The sequence below is a fragment of the Argopecten irradians genome, chromosome 5 (assembly GCF_041381155.1).
Source record: "Argopecten irradians isolate NY chromosome 5, Ai_NY, whole genome shotgun sequence".
Lineage (NCBI taxonomy): Eukaryota > Metazoa > Mollusca > Bivalvia > Pectinida > Pectinidae > Argopecten > Argopecten irradians.
Genome location: NC_091138.1, coordinates 14,477,945 through 14,501,497, shown reverse-complemented (window position 1 = coordinate 14,501,497; position 23,553 = coordinate 14,477,945). Strand labels below are relative to the sequence as shown.

Genomic DNA, 23,553 nt, shown 5'->3' with positions numbered 1-23,553 from the left:
AAAGGGTGATTTCTTTGTTTACTCCTTATAAATATTGTAACTCTGCAAAGTAAAGGTTTACTGTGTCTTTATTTATGGTATGGCGACCGTTTCACTACAGGTGTTTGACATTTGTTATTTATATAAACATACAGTTTGAATTTAAAGTTCTTAGATTTGATAAAAGGCCCACTACCTTTCAGGAGCAAAATTTAAAAGTTTCTTTAAAAAACCCTTAATAACATAATGAAATACATATTGATGGCCAAAGATGAGGTAACAGCACCAAACATATGCAAGATTTCCTTCGTAATAATGGAAACCTGTGGAGATTCATTTTACTGTTTTGCCGTCTGGCACAGTGATAGTCAACTACCGTGCAGTATTAGGAAGACGGCGGGAAACAGGCGACCTGCGTAATGAAAATTAACATTTTAATAAAAAAATTTCAGAAGATGATGATGAGTGTAATATTTAAAGTAAGGTAAAAACTTTTGCGACTCTACAAAATTATCCCTCTCCCTTTACATTTCCATTTTAAAATTGAAAGTCGTTTCAGAAAGGTATTGGGCTTTTAAGACTTTCATTCAAACATTTTGTGCGAGTTTAAATGAAATAAGCTTACTGTTATACAAAGAATGCTGCCTGCATGTTTGATTCCATTGTAAAAATATAGTTATTCAAAAAAGAAATTCCGAGTGTTAATTCCAATGCTGGAAGAATTTATTTATAGTCATTCACGAGTGAAGTCGTTCCATAATATTACTCACATTTTACTATAAAGACGTTTTTGTTTGTCTGTTGTTTATTAAGTGTGCTATGCAAATGTTATAGCTACAAGTAGTGCAATCAAATTTTATATTTATTTGGTTTGTAATTGAAATGTTAAAATAAATCTTTGCATGAAAATGAAATATCTATAATAAAATTATTATAAAGTTTTTTATGATATTGTGTTATTTTGTTGTCTGAAAAGTATATTTTAGCAAAAAAAAAATAATATGAAAATGTTAAAGAGTAAAGATATACTTATCCATTCTTGAAATTAGTGTTGGGAATCAGTTGAAATTTCATGGTCGATCATCAGATTTATTTAACCAATCAATGATCGATTAAAATCGATTTTTTTTCCTGATGTATAAACAACTCTCATATAAAATTTTCCTTCTAAGGCTTAGATTGCGAGGCCTCTCTGTGCTGTCATGTTTTCACATCGCTTCTTTTCTTCACAAATCATGCTCATCTGAACGTTTACATTACTTTGTAGTGCTTATGCACTCTTCAATTTGTCCAGACGCTTAAAATTTGAAATGATATGAGTGACAACCACACACAAGGGAATGATGTTAACAAGTTGGCTATTATTTTTTGGCATGTTTTAGTGATCAGCTAACTTTATACGTTGGTTTATCATGGTGTCGGAAAATTCAGACAAACTTGATCACAGATTTCTTACTCGATTAATTGATCAAATACCTCAAACCAACGATACTCGACGAACTTGATTAATAGGAACACCACTACTTGTAATTAATACAAAAGAAGCCTATAAGTTAGTACTGTACTTTCTGACATATTGGTAACAACCTTCAGTTGTCAAACTCTTAAGATGGATGACTGTCCGCCATCTTGTCGGATCATTCCAAATACCTTGGTATGCAATGTGTAGAATTAAGGTTCAAGGGGAGCCTACATTTAAAATTTGAGACAGATATGCTGAAATTTGCTTTCGTAACAGATAAACATAGGAATTACGTACTAGTATTTACTGTTAACCAAGTTGAAATTTCTTTCACATTCAATCTACATTCTCAAATTTTGAAAATATTTATCTCAACGAAAGCATATAAGTCTTTGTTGTTAGATATTTACATTTATTTTCAAATTTGGGAAGTTAATCTTCACAAAACTGTCTTTGAAAGTACTGTAGAAATCACGAAAAGTAGACGCTGCGAAAGAAGGTTTACAGTATTGGAGATACATATATATAATGGTAAGCATTGCCATGGCATCAGTATCAGAGAGACAACAACATAACTGAGTAATTATGTTTAATGATATATAACGGAATCCTTGCTTTCAGACGATTTTGATGAAAGTTTTTGCACTTTGACCACTCTGTGGAGTAGAATGTCCAGATAATATCACAGTCACCAGACTACCTGCCCTGGTATGCTTCAGGATCTTCCCCAGACGTTTATCCATTCTCCCTAGGAGTTTCTGTAAACAACAAAATTAAAGGCACATTATGGTGTTAACCTCGCCAAAAACTACTATTGTAAACCCAGATCAAACGACAAATCAAGTATATCATGTGGATAGGAAATACTGAACCTCGCCACAAACTGTACCGGTCAGGAGCTCAATCAAAATATAAGACATGCCTTCTTTGAATTATCTGCCCTTGCAGATTGATTGTTATGCCATGTTCTTGCAATCGTTACGTTATGTTTCTCAGAGAAAATGATGCGAATTTCACTCACAAAATTATGTCATAATAGATATTTTTCCCAAAGGGGATAACTCTGTAATATACAAAAACAGAATACATGCATGTGTACGCTTCCAAACTAATCAAGGTTTAATTAGATACATTTTACCATCTTGATAGCTATTTTTTCTTCCACCATATTGAACCTCACTTCAAACATAAATTATGTGTCTCACATAACCAAATGTACAACTGAAATCTACTTACTATCACAATTTTACACGGAAAATTGAGTCTAGCCAAAGCTCAAAACATAAATGAAAATGGCAATGCCCCTGAATTCCAATATATGAAGTAAAAACTTCCTGAAACTACACATACCTTTTTTTCCTCCTCTGACAGTGTCTCTGTTGCTTCTTTCTTGTATGAGGGGAAGCATGTGTAGACAAAGTCATGGAACTCGACGTATGACTTGGACAGGGATTTACTGGTTCTGTCACAGTCGGTCTCCATGGTAACCACTTCCTGATTGGCATGCAGCTGAACAACAGGTGTCTCGTCCACAAGGGCAGCTGTTTAAAGTAAAGTCATTCATTGGTTTAGTCACACAGACCTTGACTGTCTGTTTCTTTAAACCATACAGATTTATATAAGAGAACAATATTGTCTTCCTATTTTACATTTACTATTTTTGTACTGTAGTTGGTAGGGTACCTAAAAGTGCATTTTACTACTGCAGTATATAACTTGTCAAAACCAGCTCTTGTCTTATCTGGATCCCTGTGTATTCCAGCCTATTTTATGTTATTTTTCTTCTTAATTTACAGAAATCATTAAGCATTGATGTGACTTTTTTTTAACTTCATCAGGTTATGAAAGAAATTTTGTTTGCAAACTGTTTGAATCCGCGTAGCGGATTCTCACAAAGGTTTGCAAACAAAATTTATTTCATAACCCGATGAATTTAAAAAATAGTTACATCAATGCTTATACTTAATTTTTGATAATATAAAATACGTTTAAACGTAAGATTCCATTGATTTTCCAATGGATTATTTTTTATAAATTAAAACGCAATGTCGATGTCATGATAATGTCAAGTTTTCGCACCATTCTGATTTTTCCTTCATATTGAAGAAAAAGGATCTGCCAACCAGAAAGTCGGATATAATAAGAAGACAAATAAAAATTAATTATAAATCTGTACAATCCAGAAACCTGGCTATAATGGCCAAATATGGTGGTCCTGGTGACAGCCAGTTTAGACAAATTAAACTGTAGATTAAGTCAGGGCTAAAATTCTAAACAGAGATTCTCAAAACTAAATATCAGTAGTCATAAGGTAGTAAAGTTAAACAATAACCAAATTTTCAAGATTGGGATTCATGAAACATTGCATCAGTTTTAACATGCTTTATGATTAATCTCACCTGATTTCTTCACTTCTTTGATAACTTTGAAGAGACTCTTGTAAGAGTTAAGTGATGGGCGTTGGAAGAACGACTTTTTCCTCTTGATGATTTGTTTATGTGATAATGATTCCGCCTTGGATTGAGTCTCTGGACTGTGCTGTGCTGTAGAACTACTTTGATAAGATTTTTTATCTGAGCTGCGTTGATCTTTCCCCTTAGCATCTTCTGGTGGAAATAAAGCTCCGCCAAGTATACAATCGCCAAAACTAATATCTGCAATTAAAAGTTCATTCACATCATCAATTTTATAGTCAATATTTCAAAAATAATGTAAATGTTCATTTCTTCAAGTGGTCTACTGTCCAAAATAATTTTCATGTTAACATTAGAACATCAAAGAGGTACAAAAGTTGAACATAACCTTGACCTTCCACTCAGTACCTTTTACCATAGTCCAGTTGATTCTTTACTTCATTCTGATCACATTTGTTTCATATGTTTACAACATAGTGAATAGGATACAAGTGTTCACCTTGAACTGATATGGCCATCTCAAACAAGCAGGTAGGTATTCATTGAGTCATAACTTTGTGAACGGTCACATCATTTTTTCTACAAAGTATGATCTTACACTCGCAAACACTTGAGGTCAAAATCAATACCTACCTGCAAGAGAAGATAACTCTGTAATATGCAAATACATAAGTCTAGGCTAATGGGTAGTTAAAATCTTAAATTTGACCAATTATTTATACATGTACTAATGAATGAGACATATAAAAAAGGTTTGTGATCATGATGGATGTGTACTACTGTTTTCCTTGTCATTAAGGTCAAGAGAGGTAAAAAATTTAAATGTCAACAAAACAGCCTACCATTGGCTAACTTAAGCTTAGTAAGTTCCATTGTAGCTGCGGCATCCTCTATAGAGTTGTGACCAGATACATCCGCCTGGATATCACGCCTGTAAATTAAAAGCCACAATCAGTATTTTACAATCACTACAAAATTCAGTAATCATTTACGTGTATATATAATTAGGCACAACTTTTTAAATATATCAAGTATTTTGTATTATGAAAAGAATTCACAATGGTAAGACTTTTCTACCTTTTCTGAGAAAGACTCTTTCTGCCTATTCACTCCTGAAAATTCAGTGAACATGCTATTCTAGCCACTCGGAAGAGTTCAAATGTCAGGGGTAAATGAGTTGGTTTTTGGAGAGATTATCCAATGGATAAGTTTTGTCCAAACTTATGGGTGAGTTTGACCTTGGTTTATCAAGATACTGGGAGTTAAGTGTTAGGATAATTAAGATATAAACGACTTAGCATCATCACAGGACAAACTTCACAACATGTAGTAGAAGGCTTTTATTTGTATCGGTAATGATACCTTCTTAATTAAATCTAAATAGAAGCTTACTTAAGAAAGGTGGAGGTAAGTCGTAAATAGAAGCTTACTTAAGAAAGGTGGAGGCAAGTCGTAATAGAAGCTTACTTAAGAAAGGTGGAGGTAAGTCGTAAATAGAAGCTTACTTAAGAAAGGTGGAGGTAAGTCATAAATAGAAGCTTACTTAAGAAAGGTGGAGGTAAGTCATAAATAGAAGCTTACTTAAGAAAGGTGGAGGTAAGTCATAAATAGAAGCTTACTTAAGAAAGGTGGAGGTAAGTCATAAATAGAAGCTTACTTAAGAAAGGTGGCGGTAAGTCGTAAATCCAGTCTTCTTAAGAAAGGTGGCGGTAAGTCGTTTTAATCCAGTCTTCTTCCTCCTATCTCCAGTTAGGTTGTACATCACACTGGTGTCCATCACATACGGGTGAAACATCTGTCAACAAAACAGTCAGCTTACTATATAACAAGGATTTGTTTTCTGAACAAAAATGGGTCTCTGCTTTTAACCTTTGAACTTATAGATACCAAAGATGACTGTAAAATCATCTGATTAAGATTGGATCTTCAATGTTGCTCTCCATATTGACATAGAAAATCTAATTTTAATTAGATTGCTGTGAAATCTGCTTGGTTTGATATTTGACCTCAAAGTACAGATAAAAATTTATCTACCTTAATAAAATACATATTCCATTTAAGAGGTTGTCTGCATCTGATCATGAAGATATCATATGGAAACTAATTTTCTCTTTTTAGTACCAGTAACCTTGACCTTCAACCTTCAGGTGATTTGAGGTCCATAAATGTAAGTATATTTGCCGAGATCCCAAAATGAATAGGGTTAAGTACAATTTACCGTCGATTAGGCTCATTTTCCGGTGATTATGACGTCATAAAACTCACGTTAAATGATGAAGTCATATTCACAGGATGGTGGGACTAGTAGATGGTATTACCCACTTTGTTTTGGATTCTGGAAACCCCCATATTGGCCTATGTGAAAATTTAGTGATATTGACCTTTACCTTGACCTTCAACTTTAGGACCTGAACAGCAGCTGTACCTAGCTACATGTCCCAGCTTAATGTCACACTTTGAAACTATTTTTTAGTACCAGTAACCTTGACCTTCGACCTTAAGGTGATCTCATAATATTTGATGACAGAAACTGTATGAACATTTAGCTTAATTGAACTAAAGTGAAACAAATCTATCATTTTTAGAGATATTGACATTGACCTTTAACTTTAGGACCTGAACAGCAGCTGTACCTAGCTACATGTCCCTGCTTATATGTCACACTTAGAGACACAAGGACAAGAAGTATTCAAGCTTAAGCAATGGTGGACAATTCAATATTCAATTCAATACAATACAAACATGTAGTGCATTCAAGTCACCACATAGTGACTGTCCACACAAAATAGCATCATCAGGTAGGATTTTCCTCAGGTATTTCTGAACATCACTCAGGCGTGTCTTCACTGGGTCTAAGATCTCCTTGGTGATACCACTGTATCTGTAACAGTATCATACTTCATGAGTCATCAATTATTACTATTCTAATAAATAACTACAAATGTGTTCGACTGGTGCATTAGATAAAAGAATTTCTGCATATTTGATATTATTTTTTCTGGGTCTCTTTGCACTATTTCTTTTTTTTTCTCTCCATTTTTTTACTGTACTGAAACTCACATTATGTAAAGAATACAAGCCAAAAACTATTTGTTATGAATATTATTTGATAGCTACTTCAAAATATAAACCTTTACTTGGTAATAAGCTATTACCATACTACATATATCAATACATGTAATCTCTTTAGATTATAAGATATCATATATACATGCACATATATATAACAAACACCTGTTATACAATTTTCCTAATATATGTGCTGAGAAATTGAGAACTTACTTTGTAACATAGTCATATATTTTGCTATATGGTTTTACAAATGTATCATAGATACATTCCAAGTCTTCATTAACCACGGAGACACGGGTCACTTCACTTTTCCTATTAACTGTCAAACACTGCAAGTAAAAATACACAATAGTAAGAATTAAATTAATCTTCAAGGAAAAATAATGTTGAACATCAACAGCAACATAATGAAATAGCAGACGTTTCTTTCTAATCATTAATATTTTGGAAGAAAAAATACACAAGAATAAGAATTAAAGCCAATATTATCTGAATCATCAAGGACATATTAACAACTATTGATATAACAAACCCTCATTGGATTTAATCACTGAAACTAAAGACACTATCTCTTTAATTTATTATTTATTCTTTTAATTTATTAGCCAATATTTACAGTTTGCACTGACATAAACTCAATACCCATGCTTTCTAATATTATCATTATCAACAAGTGCAGCTATTCTATTGTTACAGGAATAGTCGATGTCGTAGCAACTGGGGTTGTTACCCCACTTTAGGTAGGAACATATAAATGACTCGATTACAATCAACTGTTTAATCGAATTCATTCACAATGTTTCAATAAAAAAAAATATGCAACTGTCGCGAGAATAAATAATATTCATCAGCGTGAAAAACTGTAAATATAAGAAATAGATTTTTATTTTGTTGAGGTTATGAGGGTATAATGATAATGGAGCTCATGTAAATTTTATGTAACCCAGCTTTGCCAGGGTTACATTAAACCCTCATAACCTTAACAAAATAAAAATCTATTCCTTAAAGTGAATAGTCAGGAAAAGAAAACCAGTCTAAATGCGTTCATTGGCCTTCCAAAAGTTCTCACATATTAATACGACGGTCAAGTTCTGCTTAGCTTCCCAGTTCTGACCATTAAAGTACAGAAAAGATGAAAGCATTGAAAGCGAGGCTGCGTGGAGATGTAACCACGGACATAGTGAGCCGGGAGGACGTTTTAGAATTTCCATACTTTAAATTAATTTCTTCGTACGCAGACAGATTTTGACGAGAGATTTTATTTTTCCATTTCATAAGAAATTATACTGGATACATTCACACCATTTTACCGACTTTAACCATCCTTGCCCGACTGTTCACTTCAAAGATGCTCCATCGCCAACAAAGCATAAACGATATTCATTAATTGAACAATAATCGTGTTTAATCTTGTATAAATATGTTTAATTAACACATTAAAAATAATATGAAAGAATTAATTTTGCTTTTGGTGCATGCACAATCAGTATTTCATTCCATATAGGACATATTGTCACAGAATTTTTTCGGGATGCAAATAATTATTTTCAATACAGTAAAACCCCTATAACTCGAACTGCAGGGGACCAGGTCAATAGTTCGAGGAATACGGGGTATTCGACTCATCTGAGGCTGGTCACGATCGACAGTTAAAATGTCCGGTTTCAAACTATGACAAACAATGCACGGCAATGACATTTTAAAAAGTAAACTTTTATAATTAGGCGGACGTCAGTAATATCTTCCGCCTGTTTTGTCATTTCATTTTCTTACTTTCTATTAACACGGATCAACAACTTCTGTATTTTCGTATTTACAACAAAGATTATTACGAGAGAAACATCAATAACTTAATGCCTTTTCTGAAATATTTAAATAAAGTTAGCATCAAACAACGACTTGCGATCGTGTAGGTAGGTAATAATGACACCGTTAATCCCTTAATTACCTAAAGGCTTGACACGCCAACTGTATAAACACAAGATTGTGAGCAATTATCCATGTTGGTCGGTGCAGTCAGGTGTGACACAGGTAAAAAAAATCTCAACGGCCGAATACCTGTTCGACAATTGCATGGGTAAATACTATGTATTTGATGAAACGGGGACATATTTCTGTTTGAGGAATAAGGGGTATTCGACGAATAGCTGTTCGAGCTATCCGGGGTTTTGTTGCATAGATTATATAGAGAGACGGTCGGGACCGTATGTCCAGTTCGACGAATAGGGGGTATTCGAGGGATCCGGGTTCGAGTTAGAGGGGTTTTACTGTATTTTTATCTTGAAATAAAATCAGAAGCTCAAACTTTTCAATGGTAGTAATGAGGTAAAGTAAGAAACTTTTGTAACTGATGAAAATTACAAAGTCGTCTGTTACTGTTTTTGTTAGTGAAAAATTGACGTTAGTCAGCGGTGGAGCATCTTTAAATATTCTACCCTTTCTTTTTAACGTACCATTTCACAATCCACTGCAAATATTGGGCTCTGATTGGTAACTGTGCCATAGTCTTCTTTTGTAAATACAAAATCTTTGTCTGAAATGAAAGAAGTTAAACCTGTATGAAATACTGATTAAAATACATCTATATGTATTCCTCTAGCACTTTTAATTACTAGTGACTGTGATTGAGGTTGGAGATCCCTCTAGCACCTTTTGTGATGTACTTAGATGTATTTAGGTTAGCCATAGGGAATCCTTCTAAAACCATTTTTTATTTACTAACAGGTATTTAGGCGAGTCATGGGGAATTCTTCTAGCAACATTTGTGATGCACTTATATGTATTGAGGTTAGCCATGAGGAATCCCTCTAGCACCATTTGTGATGTACTTACTAGTGTTTACATTAGGCATGGGGAATCCCTCTAGCACCATTTGTGATGTGCTTAGTAAAAGATGTGTCCTTGGGAATTTGTCGGAAGCTGGTAATTCATCCTCTTTTAAGTATTTTATCTCTGACACAGTTTCATCTCCATCACTCACACTGCCATAGCTTGATTGTGAAGGGTTTTCTCCGATGATGGGTGCCATTGGTTCAACGTCTATTATTTGAGGTTGAAACTTCTTTGCTAACTTTTCTCTATAAGACAATGGAACATACAACAGTTCCTCAGCAACAGAAGATCCATACTCTGCTGGTGATACCATGTCCACAGACTGAAAATAAAGTTCATGTAACAGTTATGATGAAAAGTTAGTGTCTACATATATATAAATAATGACAAATTTGATGAATTTATTTAATCTTACAACATAATCGTGATTAACAATAAGTACTTACCAAATGAAGAAAATTTTAATGAATCCTCATTTTAGTGTGTTTTGATCAAATGAAATAGTCTCTTATTTAAGATCCTAAAGATATATAGACTCTAGACTGTATGATATTTTCTCAATTTATTTCCCAAAATTAATTATTTCTTGTGGAAGTTTGTAAGATGTTGCATATGTATCCATGTTTTTTAATGTATCAACAAAAGTCTATGATATATACATGTACTACCAGGTTAGTAGGTTACAAGTAAATGTAGCTTGCTTACCATCTCAAATGACTTCTGTATACTCGAGAAACACTCAGGGTGATTCTGATAATCGTTACTGCCGACTCCGTCCAGCACAATGACCACTACTCCAGATACCTTACCTGGCCTCAACAGCTTACACCACCTAGACATGTGACAATGTACACAATTTGGTTCTACATAACATCACTATACTCAAAATTCTTTTATACATCATTATTGCTTTATCTTAAATTTTCAAATCTGAAATCAATTTAGGTGAGTTATAGAAATTAAATATTATTAAATTTTATTCTTATCATATATGCATTTGAGTAGTTTTTAAGAGAAGCTGAAAATGTATTCTAAGGATTGGTTGAACTTAAACCATTCAAAATCATACAGTAATTAATCATCAGTACATCATGTAATTATATATGTGTACTATAATAAATAAATGAATTTGAAACCTGTCATAATCACCTTGGTCTATACGAGGACAGATTACCCTGTATAGCGTACAACAATAAATGCTGTACATCCATCATAAACAGGGGAGGTAATGAAGGCGCTGGACTTTCCTTACAGAGCATGGCACCATAATCTAATGCTAGTTCGTCCAATGTGAGAAACACCTTTGATTTTTCCTACAAAATAAACCAGATTGCTTACTCTAGTCAATAGCTGATGATTTATCAAGTTGTATAATGTATGCTATAAACTTATGCCATATACTATAACTTTTATAAAAACATTATATTGTTATCATACATATATATTATGCAATTGTTTTCTCAAAATGTTGGGCAATGTGACCAAATTTTTATTCATGACACATAGGTAACAATATTTTCAGATTTAAGTGTATGCTAAGTTGCTATGGATCATAGCAGAAAATGGGAAGACAACCTAATGGTATACACAGAAACCTGTATAGTACTATACTGTCTTATACAAATGTAGATCTCTTTTGGAAGTAACTACGTATACTCAGCGAGTATTGAAAAAAAAACCCAACTCACAGTGACTTTTAATTTCTACACATTAATGATGTGTTTTATAGTGTCACTATAATCTTATTCAAATTACCAGGCTAGCTTTCTGTTTCTCTCTTAGTGTTTTACGCAATTCAAGCAGGGCATCTGCAGATAATGTTGGCTTGGTTACTTCCTCTGAATTACTCTTTGAGCTTGGGGTTGGCTTCTCTTGAGAGACAAAAGCTTCAATGTTACCAAAAGCTTCTGGAATTTTCTTTTTCTTAGCCTGCACATCTTCTTCTTTTTCCGAGTCATTCAAACTAGCTTCAACCTAAATAAAAACAACAAAAATATTCTTGTGACTTAAAGATGCTCCACCGCCGACAAATAGTATTTTTTCACTATAAAAAACAGGAGCAGGCGATTTAGTATTTTTCTTCAGTTACAAAAACTACTTACTTTACACCATTGCCACCATTGAAAAGTTTGAGCTTCTTATTCTACGTCAAGTTAAAAATATGAAAAATAATTAATTGCATCCCGAAAAAATTCAGACGCACTATATCCTATATGGAATGATGTACTGATTGCGCATGCACAAAAGGCAAAATGAAAATAACTATATTATTTTTTGTGTTAATTAGACATACATACACACGATTGAACACCAATCATCGTTCAAATAATGAATATCATTTATGCTCTGTCGGCGGTGGAGCATCTTTAAATGTATAGTTATATTTCAAATATATAAAATTGTTTGTTTCAGTTTTCACTCTGCAAAAACTATGATAATATGGGTGTAATTTTAATTTGTTTCAATTATATATACATATAATAATTCTGTTTAAATTCTGGCTAGCTATATGTCACAAAGAGGAGGGAAGGCAGAAAAAACTTTTTTTGTTCAATTTTGTATTTGCACATATATTTTCCCCCCAATACCACATTTACAATTCAAAGTTAGGAACAATACTGACCTGGTGATATGTGTGTAAGTTTATACATCGTGTACATTAATTGGAAAGTTCAAAACACTTCAAATTATTATATTGGGGGATTATCAGAAATCCGTCAAGGATTTATCCAAGTCCTTTGTATCTGTGTATATTTAGAATATTAGATACTGATCATTACAGATAGCTGAATATAATATAAATCTTACCGCTTCCACATCTTTAACTAATTGAAGGAAAGCTACTGCTTTTCTCTTCTTGGACTCTGTCCGTTTCATTTTCTTGGATGATTGCAATGATGAATCCATTGATTTTTCTTCCGGTGTCATATTGAAATACAAACATAGATAATCAAACAGCACTTAATGAATGCCGTTTAAATGCCTTTTCCAAACATCATCAACATAAACGTTCTCAATTTTCCTCTAAGTCTATCCATTTTAATTGCTGTTTTCGTTTTTCCTTTTCACGTGTTATCATTTTCTATTCTCTATCACCAATGTGCTTATCTTACACCTCTACTCATTTGTTTCTTCTAAACGCTTTGTTGATTTAGATCAGTACAATCAAGGTCTTTTCAATGCTTTGGAACTTGAGTGCGGCAGTTTTAAATTCGTTGTTGTCTTGGGTAGCATGAAAACCACGAAGGAATTGGCCAGGTAACACATTTATTTGATTCAAATTGATGAGTTGCACTGAAAACATAAATCTAGGATGATATCCATAATCTCTGATTCCATTAAGCTAAAACAAAAGGTTTCTCCAGACCAGTAAATCGATGCAATTTCTCCAAGCTGCAACATTAGATAAGATTTATAGATTGTTAATTGCGAGGTTATATTATGCCAGATATCAATCATTTCAATGGAGAATATATGATATATAAACAATATGATGGTCACCACATTTAATTTCTTATTTTGCTTCGCATCAGAACAAGAGAGATAACTCGCGGTCGTTTTTCTTGCAAATTTAGGTACAGTATATATCGGCCTAGTGTTCAATTTATAAAGAGAGAGAGAGATCTTATTTTTCTGTCTTAATTAAAAAGACATTTTCCATAAAACGTTTAGCTTATGAAATAAAAAAAGAACTGTTAATTATACAAAGTATTTAGTTTAAACTATTTAAAAAAATATATCCACAACTTTTTAACATATAAGAACAACTACATGTATGTATATGTGGTTTTAAGTTTAGTAAAAGTTAAATAAAGCTGTTGATTTAGAATAAGACAAATTAGAAAATTTGATGAATGACTTTCTCTAAAAAGGGAATTATATATAATTATACGGGAGCAGTGAGAGGGTTGATTATTGAGTTAAGTTGAATATATTTTATTACAAATATACTATTACTTTGATAAATAATTTTGATTTAAATACTTTAAGGGAACTTGGACTATTGAGGAAAAGAACACTCTCTGCACCTGGATCCAATAAACAAACAAGCTCTTTAAGTAAGTTTTCAATGTAGTTATCTGATGTGCAATAAGTGTAACATTCTTTCTGGTGCTAACTGCCTGACACATATACAGGAAAGGAACATGATCTTGCGTTGCACATGATCTTGCACACTTGTAGTTTTTGCTAATTTTGATAAAGTAACAGACTTTTTTTAGACATATAAAGTATAGAGTTGCAGACGTTCCGTGTTGTACAATGGGGTGATAATGGAAGAATGGCAGAAAGTGACATCTGATTTAAAGAGTCACAAACATAGTTTTATTTAACATTTTTAAAAATTAAAAAAAAACTTATTTATAATTGAATTATTTTATTTTTTATTGAAATTTGAATGGTCAGCTAAATAAATTGAATATCATATGATTAAAATTGGATTATAGTGTACTGCGCAAGACCATGTGCCGTGTTGACTTCCAGTTCCAAAATGCGGTAATAAAAAAATAAGGTCAAAGTTTTTCGTTTATTTTTGGTAGACTGACAAAAAAACCATTTATTTTTGGAAGGTACTGAAAAACAATTGTTTGTTCCTTGCTGTCACCATGATATAACATTAAATAAATAACTAATGAATTATCTATCGGCTATGAGTATGAAAGTCTTAGTTGGGCAAGATCATGTGTGGCATTGTAGATATATATAATATTCTGTCTTTAGGTTATATACATTCTAATGCTACTTATTTCACTTACATTTAATGATGATTTACAATACATTCCAGTAAACATTGGTAAACAGCTTCCATATATAAACCATATATGCTGGTGCAAATATGAAATTCATTTCAGTTCTATTCTATGAAAACAATTGCACATATTATAGTGTATGTTTTTTATCCGTAGGACAGCCATTTGGGTACCTTGTAGTTCTGGACTTTGAATCTACCTGTTGGAAGGAAAAGAAATTCCGAACACAAGAAATAAGTAAGATTATTGAATAGTGATCACCTATATATATGCGCTAGCTAGGCGTGAACTAGCCTTAAATATGATATAGTATGGTATGAATACAAATTTCCACACATAATTAATGATTATATATAAAGCTGACATCTAAAATGTTCGTAGGATTGGTCTTTATCCATTTAAATTTCCAGGACTCAAATTAAATGCTATTTTTAAAAATATGATATCACACATACTTATTATCAATTGCAATATATCATACTGTTGGCCCTTATGAACTTTTTTAAAACATAAGATTTTATTTAATGATATGGAACAAGTACTAACTAGTGACTTGTACAAGTTTTGTCATGGTGCAAAGTTAGTATGTAAATATTTGACTCCATGCATACATTATGAACTATAGATAATACTTAGCTCTTGCAGATCATCAAAGTTAAAGGAAATATTCATATGTCAGAAATTTTAGAACATTACACATTAAAAGATCTTTGTGCTTTCTTTCATTGAGATTTTATATTGTAGTTTACTTGTTGCAGTTGAGTTCCCAGCAGTGCTATTGAATACTGCCACAGGTGATATTGAAAGTGAGTTCCAGTACTATGTCCAGCCCCAGGAACAACCTATACTTAGTGAATTCTGCCGGGAACTCACTGGCATCACACAGGTAAATGTCCACATAACACATCAGAAATGGGGAGCTGGGTTTTTTTAAGGATGTATTCTTCTGTGGTTTCAGTCCCGTTGAAGTCTCGTTTCGACATAGATCAAAAACGTTATGAGATTTTCAAATACGATTTATCAATATATGTAGCATGTGGTTTGTAGCAAATTTTGTGAAAAAATTACATTTCTAATTTTAGTAGATTTTTTTACACAGCGATTTTAAGAAATGGCCCATTTTGCGGCCATTTTGAAATTGTGTCTTTTTTGGCTTTGAGTAGAGCCACCGTTTTCCGATTTTTTACTTAAATTGTTTTTACTAAAATCATCACCGCGTCAACATTTTCAGCTGTATCGAGTTAATTTTTGCTGTAAATCTTCACTGGGTTCATGTTAATTAAAATATTGAACATTAATGTGTGAAATGATACACTTTTGTCACTTTATTTCTACATTTAATGGTAATTTGAGCACTTTTATTTTTTAGCCAAAAATATTGAAAAATAACAAATATTTAAATGGGGCAAAAAAGTAAGCACACGGACCCCCCATTTTTCTGCCTGATTTAGAAAGAATAACCCTTTCCCTATTGATATGCAAACTATTGAGAAAAGTTTAATGCAGAACTTTTTCCATAAAGGGTTAAATTTGACAAAAATGGCTGAAAATGGTGTATTTTGGAGCTCAAAATTAAGGGGTAGGGGTAGCATATGTTGTTATTTTGAGAAAAAATATGACTCTTATTAATCATAACTGGTATATTTTCAATGAAGACTACTTGAAAATAAATTCTACAAACATCCATACATATCAAACCTAATTAGGGAGTTATGGCTTTAAATTCTAGTGTATGTGGTCAAAACGGCTAAATTCCATAAAATCCACTATTTTGTCATTTTGGTATCTTTGAGTGACAATAGCTCAAAAACAAGCACACAGACATATGTTTTTTCTTCCATTTTCTTTCATGGTATGAACTCCTGTTTCCAAAAATCTATATGAGAAAATAAATATTGAAAAATAACAAATATTTTAATGGGGCAAAAAAGTAAGCACACGGACCCCCCATTTTTCTGCCTGATTTAGAAAGAATAACCCTTTCCCTATTGATATGCAAACTATTGAGAAAAGTTTAATACAGAACTATTTCCATAAAGGGTTAAATTTGACAAAAATGGCTGAAAATGGTGTATTTTGGAGCTCAAAATTAAGGGGTAGGGGTAGCATATGTTGTTATTTTGAGAAAAAATATGACTCTTATTAATCATAACTGGTATATTTTCAATGAAGACTACTTGAAAATAAATTCTACAAACATCTATACATATCAAACACCTCATTAGGGAGTTATGGCTTTAAATTCTAGTGTATGTGGTCAAAACGGCTAAATTCCAATAAAATCCACTATTTTGTCATTTTGGTATCTTTTAGTGACAATAACTCAAAAACGAGCACACAGACATATGTTTTTTCTTCCATTTTCTTTCATGGTATGAACTTCTGTTTCCAAAAATCTATATGAGAAAAAAAGTTTAATACAAGAAAATTTTGACTTCTCAGAGGTGTACATCCTTAAGAGAAAGAGGGAGAAAGAAAAAATTTTCGCACTTCGGACGGGGAAATCTCACATGATGCCCGCTGCTAGATTCTTCTATCTCGTCTGATCTGTCTGGTACCTTTACATGATTTCTGGCAGAATTTTATGCCATTCATGTAACAGTATGCGCATGTGACGTCATACTCTCGAATCGGTGACGTCACAATATTATTAGAAAGTTGTGCATTCAGTCATTTACAATGCTTGTTGTTTTTAAATATGAAAACAGTATGTACCAATTGATCATGGTTTCTTCTTTGATATAACCGAACTATAGTTTTACGCGGAATGACTGAATTAGAAGTACAAATGAAATGGTTAATCGGCTTTGAATCAGGAGGCCCTAGACAGGACAATTTTACATGCTGAACGTGTATAAGATGAGTTTTGTTATAATCTTTAGAGGTGTGAGAAGAAAGATCTATTTACTTCAAGTGATCGAGATCAGGTTATCTCAGTCTTGGGCTAGGCTAACGCCTCGGTTGGGATTAGGTTACAAAATCAATGGTTTAATTCATTTAATACAAAACAACACTTCTATGTGATCACCAGCTTCAATGTCTGTATATACAATAAGCATTCACTTACAAAAAAATTTCTGTAAACTCTCATCAATTTATTATGGCATTCAACAAGTTTGGCAGCCAATTGCAAATTATAATAGGCATTTGATTTATATACATACATAGAACTAAAACAAAAATTAGAATTTTCAGTTTAGAAAAAAAAAAAAAAAAATCTGGACCAAATAAAATCTAATATTTTGATACTTTCCTCTTTACAGGAACAGGTTGATGAAGGAATTCCTCTTAGACTGTGCCTGAAAAAGTTCTCCAAGTGGTTAGACAACCTGTGTAAGGAAAAGGGGATAACATTCTCGCCTGTCCAGGGACGACAGTCTAACTCCAAGGCTGCTACATTTGTTACCTGGTCAGGTAAAGCAATTTCGATTGTCTCATGGAGACATGTCTATCCGAAACATGATGGGTGAATGCTGAACATCTATAGGTTTGATACATACATGGCTACATGGATTTGTGGTGTTTCATTTCCTGATCTTAGTTGTGGGGGAGTAGCTAGATGATCTTGTTTGATGACATACCTTATTTGGTGTGCCTTTTAATCTACAAAGAAAGGGGAAAAAAATCCCTTTTTTTTTCTTTAAACAATATTTTTTCATACTTATTGTAGCAGAATTGGAATGGGACAATCATTGGTGATCAAGTAGCTCAGTGGTAAAGCATTTGGCTAGTGTTCATAGGTTCAAATCCCGGTCTGGCAGCTACATTTTCTCCTCCTGTTACATAATTGCATAACTAATTTTTTTCTAGAGAATGATTATAATTACCGGTAATGATGCATACCTTTACACCTTTACATTTATGACCTTTGTTGTGAGTTTACCTAATAGACTTGATCAATTGTCACGATTAATCACTTTGTTTTAGATTGGGATCTGGGTGTGTGCCTTTTCAATGAATGTAGAAGAAAGCAGTTGCTTAAGCCATCGCAACTTAACAGCTGGATAGATCTGAGAGCAACATACCGTAAATTCTACAACCGGCGACCACAAGGATTGAATGGAGCTCTACAGGACCTTGGAATCACGTTTGAGGGGCGAGAGCATTCAGGTGAATGGCCTTTACCTTTATCATGTCCTTATCATGATGGTCCTGATGGTGTTTTGGTTATGTATGTACGTAAGAGTCAGAAATGACAAAGTTCTTCTATCCATGGTTGATTTCATACCATTAAGACAAATGGGCAGAACCCCTAAATGAATCATAGAGTATTAAGTTAGAATTAGACTGCCCACCAGACCCTAAGTTGTTGATAAGACTTTTTTAGTAGAGTTCTAACACTAGATTATCTTTCCCTAGTTTGAAATTTAAGAATTGGACAAAATAATCAAGCCAAATTTTAGTGATAATTTTGATATTCTAGAGACTGGTGGCTGGGTTAGATTAGCCTTCTTTGGATAGGTATTTTAATGGAAAAGCCAAAACCAAAAGTGATTTGCAAGATATTTGTACAACTACAGATGTTATTCTCTTTCTTTGGAATAATTCACGTATTGATCAAACAAACGGAGGTGCAAAATGCCATCTCCGCCAATTCGAATACTCCAGTTATTCGAATATTTTCTTCATGAAAATGCCTTATTCAAATAAGCGGAATCCTATCTATATCTAAAATATTTGTAGGTTTTAAAACTTATCTATTGCTTCAAAATCCTGGTATGTGGTCAGCAAAGTCAGACATCCAATAATCTGATTTTATTTGAAGGTTTGCATGATTCCCGTAACACTGCCCGGTTGGCCTGGAGAATGACCAAAGATGGATGTATACTGACCACCACTAAAACACTTCAGACGGTATGACCGATTGTGACCCACTATTTATAAGTACAAAACTTCCAAAGTGCTAGCGAGATGTTTTAGTAGACTGCATAAAGACTTCATATTGAAAACAGCTTGATTTTAATTGATTATAGATTGACTTTTAGCACAAGATTTTGTATTTTAAGTACCATAAAGTGAAATCGTAATGTTAGATTTTGATATTTTGAAGAATTTTAGAAAATGTGTTATTTCTCTCGAGTGATAATGATTAATGTGATACATGTACATTTTATACTTATTTGTGTTTAGGTTCAGTGTTTTAGTCTATGGAGTTGTATATTTTATAATTTCAGTAAATATTTTTGATATGCAGTAATATATTTTTTTTAGAAAAAATAAATTCTTAAACTAAAGAATTGTCCTATTTGTTGTTTGTTACCAGACTGGAGACAACAGTTATAAGACAGGCTTATCAGCAGCTACAGACAGAACTAAAACTACTAGCGATGGAAACGATGCACACCGTCCAGCAGTAGACAAAACTAGAACACACACCAAAGGTGAAACTATTGTACCTCTGGAAAGACCTAAAATGGGAACTAATTGTGAAAATAGAGAAAGTTTAAATACTCTCAACAAGGCCCTCACTGCTATCCGGGCTCTGAATAGCCCTAGTAGAAGTCCATGTCACAAGAAAAGGAAAACAGACACACGTGTATCACCCTCAAAAAACCCTGTTGCTCCAATGGTTTCTAGTCCAAGGACTGCTCGCAGTAAAATCCCAGTATGGTCCCCAAAGACTGCATACAATAGAAGGACAGTAACATCAGCCAAACAGTCTGTAGCCGATCAGATTTACAGAGACCCTTCTCCAGAGGAAACATCAACGGGAGACTCTGTATCTAAACCAGTTGATAAAACACAGTTAACATTCACTGGTCTAAGAAACAGAGACAATAACACGAGTAATACCCAGCATGTCAACCAACCATCTGCCAGGAACATTACAGCATTCAAAACACCACAGCTCTTGAAAACAACTACAAGTGGTCAGAGTAATAATTCTTTTAAGACTCTTTCTAATAATTTATCATTTGAAACCCCTAATAATTTTGGCCTTTCTCTATCCAGAATGTCAAGCTCGTATTTAGATTCCTCTAGAGGTTTCACAGGACAGGAAAATTTATCTTCAGTCTCTGGTTATGTAACCCCAACGCATTCCTCAACTAGACTGTCAAATAACACCTCAAGCAGTACTGGTATGAAGGCAACAGCACCACTGTGTAAGTGTGGCAAGCGATCGAGGAGACGTATGGCTCAAACACCAGGGCCAAACATCGGCCGATTCTTCTTCACTTGTGGAGCAGGATCACGTCACAATAATCCCCAGGATCAAAAGAAAGGATGTGACTTTTTCAAGTGGGAATCAACCGACTTCAATTCTAGTAAGAACAGTTCCTTCCAAAACAACAGATCAAATGCCAGTCTGCCGTTCAAACAGGTCGGACTGAAAAGTGGGTTTACACAACGGAAAAGTCTAGGTGTAAGGTCTGCCGCTTTTAAAACACCAATTAGGTAAGAAGTTTTGAAACTGACTAACTGAGGTTATACATGTATCACAACAATTACCGTAATTGTCTAACACTTCCAGAATATCAACAAAAATAAAGAAAATTTTCACATATTTTGTAAAAGGATGTTTTTAAACCATCAAATGATCAGTAAAGATTCATTAAAAATATGTAGAGTGCACATAAGCATTCACCGGCATTTTACCTCTCGAATTAATCACCCTGTTAAAAGATGTCACATAATTTTTTATGAAAAGCTGTACAAATTTATTCAATATCAAAGGTTCCTGTATAATGTATGTACCAATAGAGATTTCCCTTTCTTTCCAAATTCCTTTAAGTTTTCAATTTATTTAATCAAACATATTTTTTTTTGCTTTAATTGCATCAATGTTAGTCCTTCTTACCCTCATACTTTTTAAGTACTTATTAACTTATTTACTTATTAAATAGAAACATGATTGGAACATGTATAAATATTTTAAAAATAACCCTTGTACTGATGGTACAGAATACTGGTACATTTGTACTACAAAAATTCTCACGAATTCCATGCATACAGAAATATGTTTTAGATAGATATGTATTTTAATCCGCAGTGGGAAAAAAAGAGTTTTTAATGTGTGATTCTAGATTTACATAATGAGTTTTAATAATAAATGTTACAATGGAAGAGTTTATATATGATAATGAAATATTAGCTTTGATTTGTTTAATTATGTTTGAAGAAAGTGTTGTTTTTTTAAAAATGCATTTATGGATCAATGGTTTATAAATTATGTAAAAAATATGAATTTTATTGTCTTATATGTGTGTCAGAAAGGTACGAAACCAGGTAGGCCATCTGACAGACATTTTAATTTGAAGATTCTGTGACTTTTATCTACCTATTAAGACTAATTAAATCCTCTTATATCAGTATTAACGTACTGTTAGTTAACATAGTAATTTTATTTAAACGATTTTGGACCAAAAATTTAGTGCGATTCACAAATATAACAAACAGTATTAGCATTTTTTTGCTATAGCAGGGAATGTATAGTTTTTGCTAGCTTGTTGAAAACTGAATACGCCTATATATAGCTACCCGCAAGGTTAAGGAGGGTAACTATGTAAAATATAAGGATGGATTACGATTAGGACCGACACATTGACCTGATGAGTGCGAGTTACTGTAGTTGTAGTTAATATGTATAAGAGTTGTTGTATGTTTGGCTAATGAGGAATAAACTGTAACTTTGCAAACAGGACTGAAATAACGAAGCTGGAAGTATTCAGCTGTAAATTTATTGTCATTGTTTAAATGTATTAGAAATAAAGGGAATTTTGTTGTAAAATTCAAATGCCAGTTTATTTGAATTGTATATCGAAAACATTTTAAACTACTTCGTTTGGAAGTCATGATTCAATAATTATAAGTGCCTGAAATATAACTATTCTTTTCTCACATGTATTTTATAGCAATGTTCCTTCAGAAATGTTTGGGTGTTAAACATATTTATGTTATAAGAGTTCCGTTTAGGAATGCCTGGTGTATCCACAAAATAAACTGATCATGATAAGATTATGCCAGAATAATATGACCAGATAACGTCGATCTCTAATAACTATCTTCACTATGTCTTGCCATCGAATATGGAATTAAATTGCCGTAAAAGCACTACTTATATCTTTTGACAGAAAATAAAACCACCTAAATATGATACCCTACATGATCACAGAATTTGATTGATTCCTGACTTTAAAAAAAGTAGAAAAAGGTATTCTCGCTGCCAGGTCGGCTGTACGTTAGAAGAATTTCATCTCGCATGCATTTGTAAACAAAAATATTGGGGAACAAGAGTTCTATGATACCAGTTCTTCCAACTGACCAAGTAGACTTGATTGCATCTCTCGGCTCAATTTCTCTGTAATTTCTTCTTTTTACATTTGTATGGCTTAATTTGTCTCATGATTTCATCTTTTTACATTTGTATAAACTTACACATACATTTAACAAATTGTCTGTATGGGAAGGTAGAGACGTGAAAATCAGTTTAATGCTTTTTATAGTCAATTGTTCAATATTAATGATAATAGCATTATTTCTACCAATTGAACTGTTACAATAACAGTGGTTCAATTTGACTAGTGAAAGTAAAATACGTATACTTACTATTTAATTACAACTAGAGGCAGCAAATGTTCGATATGGTTCCTGATTCATTGAATGGGAACATCATCATTCTTGTCACTGTTCTTTGCATATACATGTACGTAGTTTGAAAGTCGATACCCTGAAATTCATTGCAAACAAAATTACTCAACTTTTATGAAGTTCTTACCCGTTTAGAAATATGAGAATTTTCAGACCTTTATGGAAACAAACTTCACAAAGACATGTCTGGTATGTGGGATTACTAATTAATAATGATAATGACCGTGCAAATACCATCACGTAAGTTGTAAATTTAAACAAATTTTATGACTCGATTTCGTATATTGTACATTTTGCATTATTTCTAAATAGTGAAGTATATGCAGCTACTGTGGCCCCTTTCCTACAGCGTATTATTGTTTAAATATCGCCTGATGACGTGTATTGGTATTACTATTCATAGTACAGCAAATAGGCATGGTTAATAACATGTGAACGACAATATGAACGTAATTTG

General features: G+C 33.0%; 2 protein-coding genes across 2 annotated transcripts; one reads left to right on the top strand and one right to left on the bottom strand.

Annotated features, from left to right (window-relative positions):
- Positions 1–2,015: 2,015 nt before the first annotated feature.
- Positions 2,016–12,897, bottom strand: LOC138322953 (uncharacterized). The gene is made up of 13 exons (XM_069267218.1): positions 12,568–12,897; positions 11,515–11,733; positions 10,909–11,072; positions 10,465–10,591; positions 9,760–10,081; positions 9,381–9,460; positions 7,138–7,256; positions 6,598–6,736; positions 5,550–5,650; positions 4,698–4,786; positions 3,841–4,095; positions 2,792–2,982; positions 2,016–2,199 (listed from the first exon to the last, which is right to left on the bottom strand). Exons 1-13 carry the CDS (start codon positions 12,685–12,687, stop codon positions 2,059–2,061), a joined length of 2,067 nt encoding a protein of 688 aa, XP_069123319.1. The 5' UTR covers positions 12,688–12,897; the 3' UTR covers positions 2,016–2,058.
- Positions 12,898–12,920: 23 nt separating this feature from the next.
- LOC138322954 (ERI1 exoribonuclease 2-like) lies at positions 12,921–22,428 on the top strand. The gene is made up of 8 exons (XM_069267219.1): positions 12,921–13,017; positions 13,750–13,817; positions 14,664–14,744; positions 15,266–15,393; positions 17,771–17,921; positions 18,435–18,617; positions 19,273–19,361; positions 19,771–22,428. The coding sequence occupies exons 1-8, from the start codon at positions 12,992–12,994 to the stop codon at positions 20,905–20,907; spliced, it is 1,863 nt and encodes a 620-aa protein (XP_069123320.1). The 5' UTR covers positions 12,921–12,991; the 3' UTR covers positions 20,908–22,428.
- The last annotated feature ends 1,125 nt before the right edge of the window (positions 22,429–23,553 follow it).